The sequence below is a fragment of the Aptenodytes patagonicus genome, chromosome 1 (assembly GCF_965638725.1).
Source record: "Aptenodytes patagonicus chromosome 1, bAptPat1.pri.cur, whole genome shotgun sequence".
In the NCBI taxonomy this organism is placed as follows: Eukaryota; Metazoa; Chordata; class Aves; order Sphenisciformes; family Spheniscidae; genus Aptenodytes; species Aptenodytes patagonicus.
In genome coordinates, this window is record NC_134949.1 from 133,039,329 (window position 1) to 133,054,686 (window position 15,358).

At 35.6% G+C, this 15,358-nt stretch overlaps 1 protein-coding gene across 11 annotated transcripts in view; it reads left to right on the forward strand.

Annotated features, from left to right (window-relative positions):
- The window catches only part of DMD (dystrophin), a 1,394,632-nt gene that overhangs the window by 591,850 nt on the left and 787,424 nt on the right, over positions 1 to 15,358 (forward strand). For all 11 annotated transcript variants that reach the window (XM_076355694.1, XM_076355734.1, XM_076355779.1 and 8 more), the window contains 3 exons: positions 4,258 to 4,499; positions 5,942 to 6,122; positions 14,319 to 14,464. In XM_076355694.1, the coding sequence (XP_076211809.1) occupies positions 4,258 to 4,499; positions 5,942 to 6,122; positions 14,319 to 14,464 (569 nt within the window). The remainder of the gene's footprint in view (positions 1 to 4,257; positions 4,500 to 5,941; positions 6,123 to 14,318; positions 14,465 to 15,358) is intronic.

Consider the following 15,358-nt stretch of genomic DNA (forward strand, 5'->3'; position numbering starts at 1 on the left):
TATTTTTACTGTGATAAGAGGGGGAATAAGTAAATATAGGATTCCAATTCTGGAGAGAATTGGATTGGTTTATTTAGGGTTTCATTTACTTGTTCCTTAACACAGAGGAAAATATTCTGAGGAGGTGTATTTGTACAGGGCACTATTCTTGCCTTATGTAAATGCTTTCAGTCATTGTCAGCAAAAGTATTTTGCACTAGAAAGAACGGCCATCTCACACAGTGCAGCTATTCTTGTGTTTGTAAGCAGTGTGTCTGGATTTTGCCATTTGAAGGACTTTTCCCACCACAGGGGAAATCATTGATGCTTTTGGTGGACGATTCTTTACCCAGTCACTCATTTTCTACACGGGCCGTGCTCTGTGTCTCCTTGCCCATGCTTTTAAAGAAGTCTGATGATTATAACCAATGAAAACTTACATCTGTTTATCAGTGTTTCTAGGAAAAAAATCTATTCTGTTATTCTTTTCTAAATTCTGTTCTAAAATAGAATAACAAATCTGTTGATGTATGAGTGAAGCAGTTTAGCAGTTTGAGTGGACACTTGACTATTATAGTGGTTTAGCATAAAATAAATAGGGCATCAAAATGAATACTCAGAATTTTGATAGGCAGCATTAAAGTGAATACAAATGAATTTGTTGTGATAAAAAATGTAATTGTTAAATGCCATTGTTCTGTGGAAGAAAGATATTATCTTGTGAGTTACCATTTCACATACGCTTATGAGTCAAAAGCTACAAAAACGCTGATAATATTACATTATTCTATCAGACCCATAGCAAATGATAAATGCACTTAATAAGATATACTTCATATTAAGTGGCAATTCCAAAGTACTTGCATGTAAGGTGCTGCACAATTAAAAATATTCAGACACAATTTGTTATACGCAGTACACAACGTAATACAATTAATGGATGCACTTCAGATAATGATCTGTTTCCTCTGGGTACAGTATATTTATTCACTGATTATATCAGAAGCTTTTAGAATATGAAACATGAAAAGATTATGAACCATTATTCCTAAAATAATATCGTTCTACCAGAGAATGGGTTTTATATTATTTCTTTGCCTGCTTGTCAACTTTTGATATGTCTTGCTGCCATGAGTGAAGCAGAGTAAGGGGATTGATGTTAACATCGTGAATGAAAGCTGGTAGTTGCTAAAGTTGCTAAAGATAATGAAGAAATCAGTACTTATCATGGAAGTAAGTTTCAAATTCTTGATTTTCACCAATTTAATGAGCAAATAAAAACATTAAAATGATGCTGTCATTGCATCAACTACTCAAAGAATTATTAATTTGTCATTTTCAATGAGGCTGGAGGACTAGCGTTCTTCAAAAAAGGCAAAATTTTGACAAATTTGCCCAAATGATTTCAAGTGCAAGTAATGGCCATTTTCTTGCATCCTTCTGGAAGTGACATACCGACATCTGTTAGACAACTTTGAGTTACCTGAGCAGACTGTGAATTAAGAGAGTTTTAAAAATGTGTCCTATGGAGATTTTCAGATGGGTCTTCCTTTCAGTAGGATGTTGTGTTGCCTAATGGAGGTGCACCTCTGCAATCTTTTGCCAAACATGGCTCTGCACGCTCCAATCTTGTACTGTCCACTTCAGTTACATGAAGAGCAAAAGCATTTCTTTGTTCATCTGCACTTGTGGAATCACATTTAGACTGAAAGTTTAGATAATAAAGAAAAGAATGAAAGAAAATTGAATAATATTGGGTATTTTCACATATTTAAATGTTATGTTAAGAGGGACATATGAGTGAAAAGAAGGAAAGAGGATCTGATGAGTCTGGATTTTCATCTGAAATACAGTCCCCCCTGAATCCTTGAAGAAAATATTACAGTGAAAAGTATTATTATGTAAGGAGAATCCATGACTGCACTTCCCTTGGTGATCATAATCTTGCCTAAGGGTACTTTGGAGACTGTGGCAGCTGAAAAGAGAGGAAAGGAGGACTAAATAAAAGTGATCTTTTTATATCTGCTCTGCCAAACTCGTAGGCAGTGTCTTCCAGGTTCAAAGGTTCAGAGAACACAGCAGCAAAGATATCTGCTGTCTGTTATGAGTATACAGCACTTTTATAACCAAAGTCACAACAGGACAGAAGCAATTCTTGAAATACAGCATAGTTAAAGGCTTGTCTTCTATATATGTGTTTGTTCTTGCTGTTGGTAAGATTCAGTATCTATGTGCCTAGTCATCTTTGATTGTTGTTATTCAGACATGCTATGCCATGCAGGTTTATGCTGCCGCTTCACGTATTGCTACATTCATTAGACATTACACTTTAAGAAAATGTAGCTATGCATACCACATCTCCAGATGCAAACACACGCACACAAAAGACCAGATCACTGTTGGATTTTATTAAGATGTGTCAAAATACTGTTTACCTCTTTATGCTTTAAAGTTCATTTTATATCCTTGCTCAGCCTCTAAACTGTGCCATCCAGTTTCCAGAGTATAATGTGTATGTATAGCTGCTCCAACCGCCGCAGTTGCCATTATCTCCCAATAGTACCGGGCTTCCGATCTTTCTACATTTTTGCTTGTACTTTTTGAAATAATGTACAATTTGCTTGGCCAGAGCAACATCCTAGAAACAGACCCTGTCCAGAGAACCTTTATCAGATAGTGCACAGTCTGTTTCCAAGTGGGCTGTTTCCAAGCGACTGTATGGAATAGCCCTGAGCTGAATCCAGAACAGGATTTGCCAGAGAACTGTGGTGCTCCACAACAGACATGATCCCAGATTATCATTTAGTGCGGTTTACCATATAGCATGCATTATAGTCATTCCTTAGAAAATTTTATTATAATAGATTTCCAGTACCTTTTTTATTTAAGGCATTTAACTGTAATTAGGACCCCATTTCCTATGTCCTACCTTCAAAACTTGCACAGGAACTTTAATATTTTTTATCCCTGATGAAGAAATTTTACTGCAGATTTGGAGTGCAGGTTGCAAACAAGATAAACCATATTGATAGTGTATCAAAAATCATGGAAGTATAGCACTGAAGGCTTTTGTCTCATTTGCTTTTAAACTTGTTTTTAAGAAATAGAAAAACACCCTAAATTTGATTATTTTGATAAAAACATAGCTTCTGTTTTACTGGTTAACTAGTGTATGACTAAGTGATGATATTAAAAATGTTCTTAAGCATGTAAGATTACTCAATGGATTGAGAAGTTTATTAATTTTGAAATCAATATTGGTCCTACTGCTATGTGTATCATTACATGTCATGCCAGTAAAAAAGGTTAGGAATTACATGTAAACTTCCTCAGAAAAATTAATGAGATGCTTAAGTTAATATGATTTTGAACTCAACCTGAGTTTAAGTTTCGGAATAATTATAAATTATGTTATTGTAAGACCCCTTTGCTTATCTTTGATATGTATTGCCTTACTTTCTTCACAGAGTATATGGAGCTCTTTTGCCTTTAAATAGTTCTAAATAATTGCCTTGTCTCTAATAACTAAAGTCAGTTTTCTTTTACGAAATTTAATTTAAGCATGATTATTGAAAAATAGACAGACATAGGCAAACTATATCAGAGAAACCAAACCCTGTCTGAAAATAATCATAGAGAAGTGTCACCTATGGTTTCTTGCCTCTTAGTCTTTGCTTAATGTCTACTGATGGCCACTGTTGGACACAGGGGACTGCCCTAGGTGGAGGTTTGATTTGATCATGTGTTTGTTCCTCAGTGCTTATGATATTTCTAAAATAACATGTAATGCAAAACTTAAGGGTTGGATAATCAGAAACATCAAAATAACTGCGTAATATAGTTCCCATTCATTTAAATCGGTCTTTTTATTAAAAAAACCCAACAGTCTTGTACATTAAAACCTAATTACAGTCCAGACAGTTTTCAAAATCCAGCTGTCAGGCATTTTCTTATTTCTTACAGCAGTTTTAATTAGCTTTATGTATTGTATCTCTACTTTCTGCTTTATTCCCATTCTTGTATTTTAATGCACTTTATAATTCATTCCCATAGGAACACAAGTACCCTGGCAGCAACTTAAAATATTTTTGAAATGCTTTCTCCACTCATGTGTAACATCTGTATGTTCAGGACTGTTATTTGATGATAAATCATTAACTGGATTTATGAGCTCTCAAATAGAGAAATAGAATTGTTAAATTATTTTACTTTTTTTTTCTTTTCTTTGTGACTTATTTATCTTTAAGTGTCAAACTTCTTCTCTTGTTTTCTTTCTAGAGGGTCTGAATGCTGACAACATTAGACAAGCCTCAGAGCAGCTGAAGAGCCGCTGGATTGAGTTCTGTCAGTTGCTGAGTGAAAGACTGGCATGGCTGGAGTACCAAAATAACATCATTGACTTCTACTCCCTGCTGCAGCAACTGGAGCAGACAGCAATTACTGCAGAAAACTGGTTGAAAGTACAACCCACACCAGCAACAGATCCTGCTACAGTACAAACTCAGCTGGAAAAATGCAAGGTTAGAGATTCTTCTCCAAGTTTTTTATGATATTGTACTTCATAGGTGTTCCAACAGTGGGCCAGGTTATGACCTACACTGTTTCAATATAAAAGTGGAAAATGGATTCCTTATCTTTCCAAGGTAATTATTGAAAATACTTATTAAAGGAAAGGAAAGACTGGTAAAGAAGTAAAGAGGCAATAGAACCTAGCCTATGGGTATTTAAAACTCTGCCCCAAATATTTAGTTATTAAGATACTTAGATACCTAAAGCTAGGGAACTATGCCCCTAAACGCTTTCTCCTTTTTTTTCCTGTAAGAATCTGTGTCTTTGGTTCTTCATTAAGAAACTGTTGCTCATCACCTCTGTCGTAAGGATCTGGGCCAGAAAATTGTCTTCATGGTCAAGTCCAAAATTCTGCTATTGCAGACCACTTTACTTGTTACTTACCCTGCATTTTGATGCAGGGTGGATTGTGTAGTTGAATGGAGGAATATTCTTCTGTCATCATATGACAGAATTACAATAGTTGTACAAAAACGGTCACACCAATTCACTCATTCTCCCTAAATGTTTTCATTTGTGTGCTGCACCATCATAGAAATTTGCTTATGTCTGTTACTGTAAACAACTCTGTGGGTGGAGATTACTCACAAGTTAATATTGTTGGACAGGAATCTATTGAAATGTAGTAATGAATTATAAATTGCATTACATACTTGTAGAAGTTTGACTTTATGAAATCTCTGGCTCCAGAAGCTCTCAACCCGAAAACAATGTTTGAAACCCAAATTTAGATCCATGCTATTACTTCTATTTTCAGGCATTTGCAAGCTGGCATTATGCTTACAGGGGTTCTCTGTTTTCTTGCAGAAAGATTCTCTTACAGTAGCTCCACTATGAACTGTACATTTGGCTTACTTTCCTCATTTCTTTTTACTTAGTCGTTACAAGTATCACCGTGTGTACAAGGTCTCCTGAAGGTATAATAGCACAACCCCAACCTGTAATGTGTTACTGTGGGGCTTCTAGAAACCACTGTGCATCTTCACCTCTCCTTTTCTACTTCATGCTATTTAGCCTGTACATAATCTAATGGAGATGAGTCCAGGGTTATGGGACATGTGGAGTTTTTATCTTCCCAGCTCCACATGAAAAGGATGCTCCTTGGGCATGGAATTTTAATGTACAATCTATTTTATTTTCTTTGAGCATTGCACTACTAACGTGACAATGTCATGTGCAAGTGATTTTAAACAATGGTAAGAGCATCATATTGGGAGCAGAGGTATTGATTTGTGAGAGATGATTTAAAATGTTGAATTTGTTCTTATTGTAACTGATGTAGTCGGAAGCAAAACAATTGTGTAATGTGCATTGGAACAGTGGTGATTTCATGGCACTAGTGATTTCACTTGTTGGACAGCTTTATCTTGATGTTTTTTGTTCAAAAATGTAGGACGAAATCATCCGAATGTCAACCCTTCAGCCTCAAATTGAACGGCTAAAGGCTCAAAGTCAAGTGCTCAAAGAGAAAGAACAAGGGCCAGTGTTTCTGGACGTTGACCTTGCTGCTTTTACCAGCCATTTCAAACAAATACTTGCTGACATGCAGGCCAGAGAAAAGCAGCTACAGACCAGTAAGTGTTCATGACAAGAAGTCAATTTGCCTGACTAGCATGCAAAGAATAGATGTATATATTTTGTTTTCCTACTTATGTATTTGCTTTTGTCACGCTAAACCAGTAGTAAAATTTAGGTGGTCTTTTCTGCAGTTGAATTAGTCTTTCAGAAATTATCAGTGCTTTATATATTTTATATTATAGGAAAACAAGGGAAGGTACAGTATTCAGAAGCAAAGGTTATACTCAATGTAGTTCTACCATCAGATCTCCTCTTGTTAGCATGTTTATGAACAGATTCAGTGATATTTTTTGGTGACATAAAACTGTCTTTGTTTAGTCGGGTTATGAGACAGGGCTGTCTACCTCTGTCAGTAGAGAGCAGAGAGAGTTTAATTGCAGGAGTGAATCTGCTCTAGATTTTCAGAGAATAGAAATTTAACTCCATAAAGCTCATCAAAGAGAGCAGCTGCTTTAGGGTATCTAGTTTTTCATCATCTGCTGGACTGTTCCTTTTTTGCAACACAGAATATATGACTGCTAGTTATAACGTTATTTACAATATTTGTAATAAAATGCATTTTTCAAAAGGAGAAAAAAGCGATACCAAAATAGAAAGTTGACTTTATTCCTTATTAAAAAGATAGAGCATGTCAGTGACTACTATACACTTTCTGTATTTCATTATGAAATTAAAAATAAAGTATCGGATAAAAATATAAATTAAACTTTTCTCAACAGCAAGGAGATTATTTGCCCCTTAAACCAATGATATATGTAAATGACTGTACTGTTTTGAAATTAGACATAGTGCTAGCGCTTTCTAGTGGATATTTACAGTATTGCGCCTAAATTATTTCATTGAGAGGTTTGGCATGGTTCCATTTTTACAGATGGATTTTTTTTTCAACAACGCTGCATTATTGTGCTGCTGTGGTTATCTCACACATGCACACACACGAAAACTGAAGAGGTGATGGTGCATAGGAGAACTGAAGAAATAAAATGCAAGTGTGCCATAGCATGTGATGAAAGAGTGAGCTGTAGAAATTTAGTATCAAGAAGTGTAAAGTTTATTCATGACTCTAAAGTCATGCCATACAATGGATAAGATTTTAAAACTTTAATGCCCCACCAGTTTATATGCTGAAATCAGTTACCATTCTGCCAACAGGAAAACACAGTAAATGCTAGCTTCTTTATGATTTCTTCTATACCCAATGTTGTGTAATTGCTGGATTTGCCTCACCTAATTTTACTATAACGAGACCTTGTGAACTAACCAGTTGATTAGTCCTGTAAGACGAGTAGTGTTCACTGCCTGAACTGTAATGCCACCAAGCAGAGGCTTTGGGAAAGTTGTTCCTGGCTGTAGCTGTTCATTCCCACTCCCGTGCTGCAGTATGGTCCTCCACTCTCCTGGCCAACCGCAGAAGCAGCTGTCCTGAGGTGGCAGCATTGAATAGGCTGGGGAGAGTCTCCTAAATTGCTAGAGAACAGAAGTCCCGAATCAATATTTTATGGAGCCCAGGTCTGTTGTTATATTATGTGGCTGCTCTGCATCACAGGCACTTCATCTCAAACAGTTCAGCTGTCAAGATGAAACTGTTTTATCCCGTACAGTACATACCTGTAGTGATATTTTAGGTGAGATTATTATGTCAATCATATTTTATCTTCAGAAATTTTATACACAGTTTTATCCAAAGTGCTCACTTCCTTTCATAACTCTGCTGTAGATATGAAAGATCATGCTTGGGATACTGTGTTAGGTCTAATCCTGTTTCAGGAAAGTCTTATGAATCAAAAAACATGAAAAAGAACCCCAAAGCTGAAGCACAGAAAATTTGGCTCTTTGCGTCTGAGTTTCTTCTGCTTTCTTCAATGACTATTTTTCTTCTGTTGAACAAATGGAGAAAAGGCCATATCCCATGTCTTTATTTTAGCCTTAGTTTAATGGAAAATGTTTAAATTTTGCTAGAGCATTTTAGATATTTTCATCTTTTATTTGCAATTAATTATTTTCTATAGATAGAAAACTTTCTTAAAGACTGAATGATGTTTTGTAGATCAGTGGTAGTATTTCCCTGTACATATAAACTACACGTGCTAGAAAGATTTTTTTTTTTTTTTTTTTGATTCATCATTAGGAGTTTTTTCATGTTAAAAGGATTTTTGATTCATCATTAGGGGCTTGGGTGTTTTGTGTTTTGGGTTTTTTTTAATATTCCATTACTCCAATATATTTTCTGATGGATAAGGGTATTTAGCTATTCTGTTCTGTTTTCTAAGGGAATTTTTTCCACAAAAAAAGTTTTCTCTAGTTCTAGGAGATTGTCTCCCTCAAGTATTTTTTGTTTGGTTGGGGTTTGCTGGGTTTTTTTGAGGGTGGTCGTGGTTTGTTTTGGGTTTTTTTTTAGGTTCAAGAGTGCGTAGTAGTTTCTCTATGCTACACAGTAGATTTCTTAATAAAACATTATTAAAGATTAACTCAGATTTTCTCAAATGTTTTTCTCCGTGGTTTGATTAGCACTTCCAATTATACAACCTTATTTAAAGCCAATTCTGAAACCTGATTGGGTTTTTTTTTCACTATTTTGCAATGCTGTTTGTGAAAGAAATACAACCTCATAAAATATGAGGAAATATGACCTCCTTTTTCTTACTTTATAGAATGTTTGTATATCCATAGGTAATTGATCCTTTTGAAGATGGTGTATCCGTCACTCCAGCTCTCCCTCCTCCCCAAACACATTTAGAGTCATTTTTAGAATACTGGTATAGAGTAAAAATAGAGGTCAGACAGTGCTTCAAACTATTCAGTAATGTACACAAAGGAGTGAAATGGACAATCATGGCGATAATTCAAATATGAATAATGTGATTTCCCAAGGAAATTCTTAGTTTTATGATTGCCCTGGTGAAGAATGGGGGGTTGAACTTTATATTTACTTGTCTTGAAATTAACTGCTGCCGTGTCAGGGAGATTTCTAGGGAGCAGCCTGGTCAGCCTCCCATTCCCTCTCAGCACAGGGAGAGCTGCCAGTCAGTGTCAGGTGAGTACTCACTGGCTCAAACTACTTCCCAGGTGGCAGCTGATTCATTCCAGTACTCGTCTTGTGCCGTGACTGGACCAAACTCCTCTAAGGTGCTTCTGTTTTTCAGTGTTGCTGTGGTGGACTCTTACCCAGCTGTAGTCTTCAGTGAGAAGCATTCTGATACATGTTCTCAATTTGACAAGACTGTTCTTCAGAGGGGGTTTGGGGAATGTCATTAGATTTTTAGAAAGTCACTAAAAAAAAAAAAGCTTTTGTGGCAGATGAAATTAAGAATATCAAGATGGAGATGGCAAAGGAAAAGTCATACTTATTTCCATTTTTCTCTGCTTCATAAATTCATGCACTGTGCTTTCCCTTCAAATTCTGATTCTACCTTTGTAGGATCAGTAATTCCTGAAGGTGAAGTCATCATCGTCGTTGTTATTATTGATGAGGCATCATTCATCTGCATTTAAATGATGTTCCTCCTATTTATTTCAAGGACTTCAGAAAGTTTTTGCCTTCTATTTCATGTCAAGATTCTTTAGACATTTTAGTTGCCCATCCCATGCTTACAGTTATTTTGCATGTTCACGACTTTTCTCCCTAATCCACTAGTACAGTATCTTAAAGAGGGTTGCATTACATAGAGTTCATGCAACTCAGTCTTGCCATAATTTTATAAGACAACAAACCGCAGCAACTGTAAGTGTGATGACCATTTGGAGTTTTAGTCTGTCATTTGTCTGCTTTTGCTTAAACTTTGAACTGCTAACTTATTTTCATGCTCTAATTATCTTAGAGATGGGTTATCAGTGACGGTGAAATGTTATGATATGTATAATAATCTTTCCCGAATCATTCCATACTGTAGGAAGAAAAATTTTAAGCAAGTGTCCTGTAAATTTCATAACTGTAGGTTTTTGTTAAGACCTGAAATATGATTTAGTAGCAATAATATTCATTGCTGTTTGGTTTTGAGGGATAAAGTTTGCTTAATGTTCTTTGAATGTGCCTTTTTTGCTGAAGATACAGCTCAGATGTGTGTGAGAAAATATTATTTTAATAAGTAACATGCAAGATATTTCATTTTTCTTTTGCATCCTTTTCTTCTGGTAATTATTTTTTTACTTAAATAAAGAATGAAAGGACAAAGCAACCTGTGAAATGAATGTGTATGAGATAATGTCTTCTAACCTTTATGTCACTTTAGCCTTTTCCTCCGTGGTAAAAATGATAATTTATAAGTGTCGTGGTTTAACTTCAGTTGGCAACTGAGCACCACGCAGCCGCTCGCTCACTCCTCCTCCTCCCATGGGATGGGGGAGAGAATTGGAAGAGCACAAGTGAGAAAAACTCTTGGGTTGAAATAAAACCAGTTTAATAATTGAAATAAAATGATAATAATAATATGATGATAATAATAATAATGCACAAAGCAAGTGATGCACAGTGCAATTGCTCACCACCCGCCGACCGATGCCCAGCCAGTCCCCGAGCAGCGGCCCCCCCGGCCAGCTTTCCCCAGTTTATGTACTGAGCATGACGTCACATGGTATGGAATGTCCCTTTGGCCAGTTTGGCTGTGCCCCCTCCCAGCTTCTTGTGCACCTCCAGCCTTCTCAGTCAGTAGAGCATGGGAAACTAAAAAGTCCTTGGTGAGTGTAAGCACTACTTAGCAACAACTAAAACATCGGTGCGTTATCAGCCTTGTTCTCATCCTAAATCCAAACCACAGCACTGTACCAGCTACTAGGAAGGAAATTAACTCTATCCCTGCCGAAACCAGGACATAAGGATGGGAAATAAAACCACCTAAAAAATTTTGTATCTTTAGAAGATATTTACTGTTACATTAGATCTTGTAGAACTGGAGAAGGGCTTCCCTTCTATTTCTTTTAAGAGGTTAATAAATAAGAGAATCGGAAGTGTTAAAGCACTTGCAGAACATTGATTATGTATTATACAAGATTCCTTATGATTCAACTTTGAGAGTTTCTGGTCAAAGATGTGGGAGAAGGGAATCACAGCTTTTATGACATCATCAATATAAAGACTTTGATGAATAACTTCAGGTACTTGTATTACAAAATAAGCAAAACAAAGTTGTGAGGAAATTGGCATGGTTTTAAACAGTGCAGTTACTACTGAGGAGATTTTTATGGGAAATACATGCAGTTCAATCTAGTTCATTCATTTCAGGCAATAAGTCTTTACTGAAATGATCCCATAGATTATATTTATTGCCTTTTTTCTTCTTTCACAGTGATGTGATGAACAGTGGGATTTGTCCTGACTGTAGGAGATACACATTGCAGCATATCCAGTGTGATTTGATAGTTGTTGAGATAATTGTATTCTCATTTCATTTCTGATTTGGGAAAAGATTTTTAACTGGAAAATCTGGTTGCAGAAGAGGAAGCTGGGAGGAAAAATGAAAAAAATAAAGTATTTTACTTACTTGGAAATCTATTTTCACATGTTTAAATATTTCTACTTACTAAAAATATATCCTAACCAAATATCTATCTGCACGTTGTATTTCCAAATTTAAGCACTTTCTCTAAAATAAATATGCAAGTGTAAATATATTTCCCTGTCAGTTCTCAAGGGTTGCAATGTTAGTCACACCAAAATGCATTCTCTGCAAGTGGAGTAGATTCATGCAACAACATTTTCCTATTATGAGATGGGAACTGTATTCTGATATTTCACAGTAACGTATCTCTATTTTCCCTCTGTGATATTTTGTTACAGTTCTGTCATGGGCCTAGCTCAGCTATAGCTTGGGTTGCGGACATGCTGTATCTTTCTGACTACCAATTCAATCTTACATATAATATAGCAGAATCCATATTAATATACTGTGCTTATCATGTGGACTTTAATCCACAAATATTAGTATCACAAAGCAAATTTTAGGATAAAAATAAACAGGACTGGATGTGTGTTTATGTTATAAGCATGGGGAATTTAGAGATTCATACTGCCCACAAAGAGACTGTAAATACGTTGGATTATTTAGACAACTAAAATTAGGTAACATGAATCCCACTGTAGGAGTTTGGCTGAATTCTCACCATTGGCATCATGACTTGCAAAAACAACATAGGCTCTTCTTAAGTGTAATCCAAAAAGATGTTAATATGCTTCCTTGTGGATGAAAATGCTGACACGTTGTCTATCTTAAAAAAAAAACAAAAACAAAACCCACAAACAACCAACCCCCTCCCCCAAAAAAACCCCAAACCCAACAAGACCCAAAAACTCTAGCTATGCAAAAGGCATTGAAAAGTAATATTTCACTACTAGTAATCTGGAAAAGTGAAATAGAAAATCTATTGTTTCACTGAACTTAAAAGTGCTTTTTAAATGGAATATTTAATAACCAAACTGGAAAGCCACTAGCTTAATTAAATCAACATCTGTGATCCCACTTGAACTCTTTTTTAATCCTTCAAATAGTAGAGAACATAATTCATTAAAATTGGACTAAACATTTGCAGTGTTTGGATGGGTTTAAAATTATTATTATTATTGGCAAACTTTCAGGATAAGAATTTCATGCAATTTGGTGGAGTTTGCTGTAACAACGAAGCTTGTGTTTTTACCTGTTCTGAGGTACTCTTCACTACTACTGAAAATAGCTATTATTTTATACAGCTGCTTGAAGCCATAGATTAGTCCTAAGATTTGTTTTTCATTTGAAAGAGAAAATTATTTATAGAAGTCAAACATTACATCACAATACTGAACTCCATTTCATATTTTAAATAAAACTGCAAATTAAGAGTTGTATACTCCTTTAACATATCTGAGCTGTTAAAATTATATCCCCATTCATTTTGAGTGATGTGTTTAAATGCATGTTCTATTCTAAAGTAGGAATTGTTTGGATTAAATGAGTCAAAGACAATACAAATCTCACTAAGGAAATAAAAAGATTTAAAATGCTATTTAATGAGATGGAAAATGTTTGTTTTCTGTGTTACCAAGAATGTATTACTATTGCTTTCTTTATAAAGAAACTACATCACAAGGGAAGAAATTCTTGTCTTTCCTGGTGCCAAGTCCTATCTTTTGTAAATCCCCAGATGTGTGTGATAAATCAGATCAGCCAAGATTTTTATGAGGAAAGTATGCCATACAGTGTGCATACTCCACAAGACAGAGCTTAAATTGCCCTGATTTTAGTATGTTGTTATGATGCCTAACTGAAAGTACAAGTTTTTTTCAAGTAGCATTCTGCTGATCAACTAAAAAATTAGGTTAAAATCTGAAGTACATTCTGCCAAGCATTGCTGTATGAGAATGTAAGTAAGCTTGCACTTAAAAACTTTTAACTGTGGTGTTTGTCAAAATTGCTTTTTGGACAGCTATATCATTTCTCAGTACAGTTCTTTCTGAAACACCAGGTACAAACAGGAGATACAAATAGGTGTAACATTTTTTTGATCTTTTATATACTTCATTATTATGTGGTACAAGTTGGAAATGTTTCATTTCCAACCAGCCATGCCATTTGTCTGTACTTTTCCCAATGAGTATCGAAGCAACTGTTGTAGAGGGCAGAGGGGAGTATCTCTGCTGATGAGTTGCTCATGTGTGTGCCAGATGTTGTCTATTTACAGCAGCTGTAATGTTGGCACAATAAGCACAGTTCAATAAAATTCAGCCTTAATGCAGAATAAAGATTAATTTTCTAAGCTTTTAACAGATGTCTTAAACAGAACATTTTACTTGAAGAGAAACATTAAACACACAAACATGGACCATAAAAGGGAATGCTATTTCTTACTGCATTTCTGAAATTAGATTTTGGGTTAAGTACAATGGTTTATCTGTTGATCTCTAAATACACATATTTAAAGTAGTTGTCTTGGCCATATAAGTTGTCGTGTGACCTACAACAAGGGAGTCAAATGACACACAACTGATAAAATGACAGAGATATCATAAACATTAGAATGAGTGTATTCATTCTTCACAAGTTTTCTGCTTCCACAATTCTTGGAAAAATCTGATACTGACGTACTGGGCCTGTTGCAATCTGTTGCAAAATAGCCATTGACTTCAATAAGGCTTGGTCTTTTATCAAACGTCTTCTGTCAGCAAACCAAACAGTGAAGCACAAAATTATTTTATTTCTTTCCTTTTTCTTCCCCATTGAATGTAGTTTTTGACAGTTTGCCTCCTGCACACTACAAAGAGACAATGGACACTATACTTGTGAGGATCCAGCAGTCAGAAACTAAACTCTCCATGCCTCAGGTTGTGGTTGCTGAATATGAAATCATGGAGCAGAGACTCGGGGAGCTCAAGGTGAGTGGTCAGGCTGTGGGAACGAATGTCTCAAATGAAAAGTTCAGAGCAACAGAATGCAAAGTTGTCATGAGTCTGCTGAAGCCTACACTACAGGTCCTGAGTGAATTATACCCATTCGGGTTTTAGCCAAGGGCTTCAGGACACGGTGGATACTTACTTATATTGATTCCTAAAGCTGAAGGATTGAAAGTGTTCTTCACCATTGAAACCAATTTTATAAGATATTGAACATGTTAAGGAAAAGCCTTTGTTTGTCCCCATGATATATAAAATATTCCTTTGACGATAGCTCTGGTAGTTAGGTATAGATTGAGCTCATTTCATTTTCCAGTGCTGACATGGGAACGATTGTGATTTGCAAAATGCAGCACGGGCTTTGTCAGATTTCCTGTTGGATTTACAAGCAGATATAAACGTGGAACAAGTTTTGCCAGTGGGTACAAACCTTCCCTGCATTTCAATGTTTGATATTGTTCTACTATTGGATGGCTAATGAGCATGTTGTTTGATGCAACTAGTAATGCACATGCAGAAATAAAAAGTGGAATATAGAAAAAAATTTAGATGCAGCAAATTTGGGCTAAGAATTGCAAAAGTTTTGAGAAGTAATTAAACACTTTAAATCATAAAAGCAGATTGTTTTTCTCCATGTATAGTCTGATTCTTTTGAAAGTGTAATCATTAGGGCTATAGGAAATTCCTATCTCAGATTAATGAAGTGTATGTGGATCATCTCTGTTAACAAGTATAAACACCTCTGGTTATATTGTCAGTTCAACTAAAAAATCTACTTTCTAGTTTGTGTGAGAAAAGCAATTCCAAATTGCTCAGTAGAATATGTCATTGGATGTTTTAGCAAAGGTAACCTACGTTTTTAGTTTTCAGTCCTTT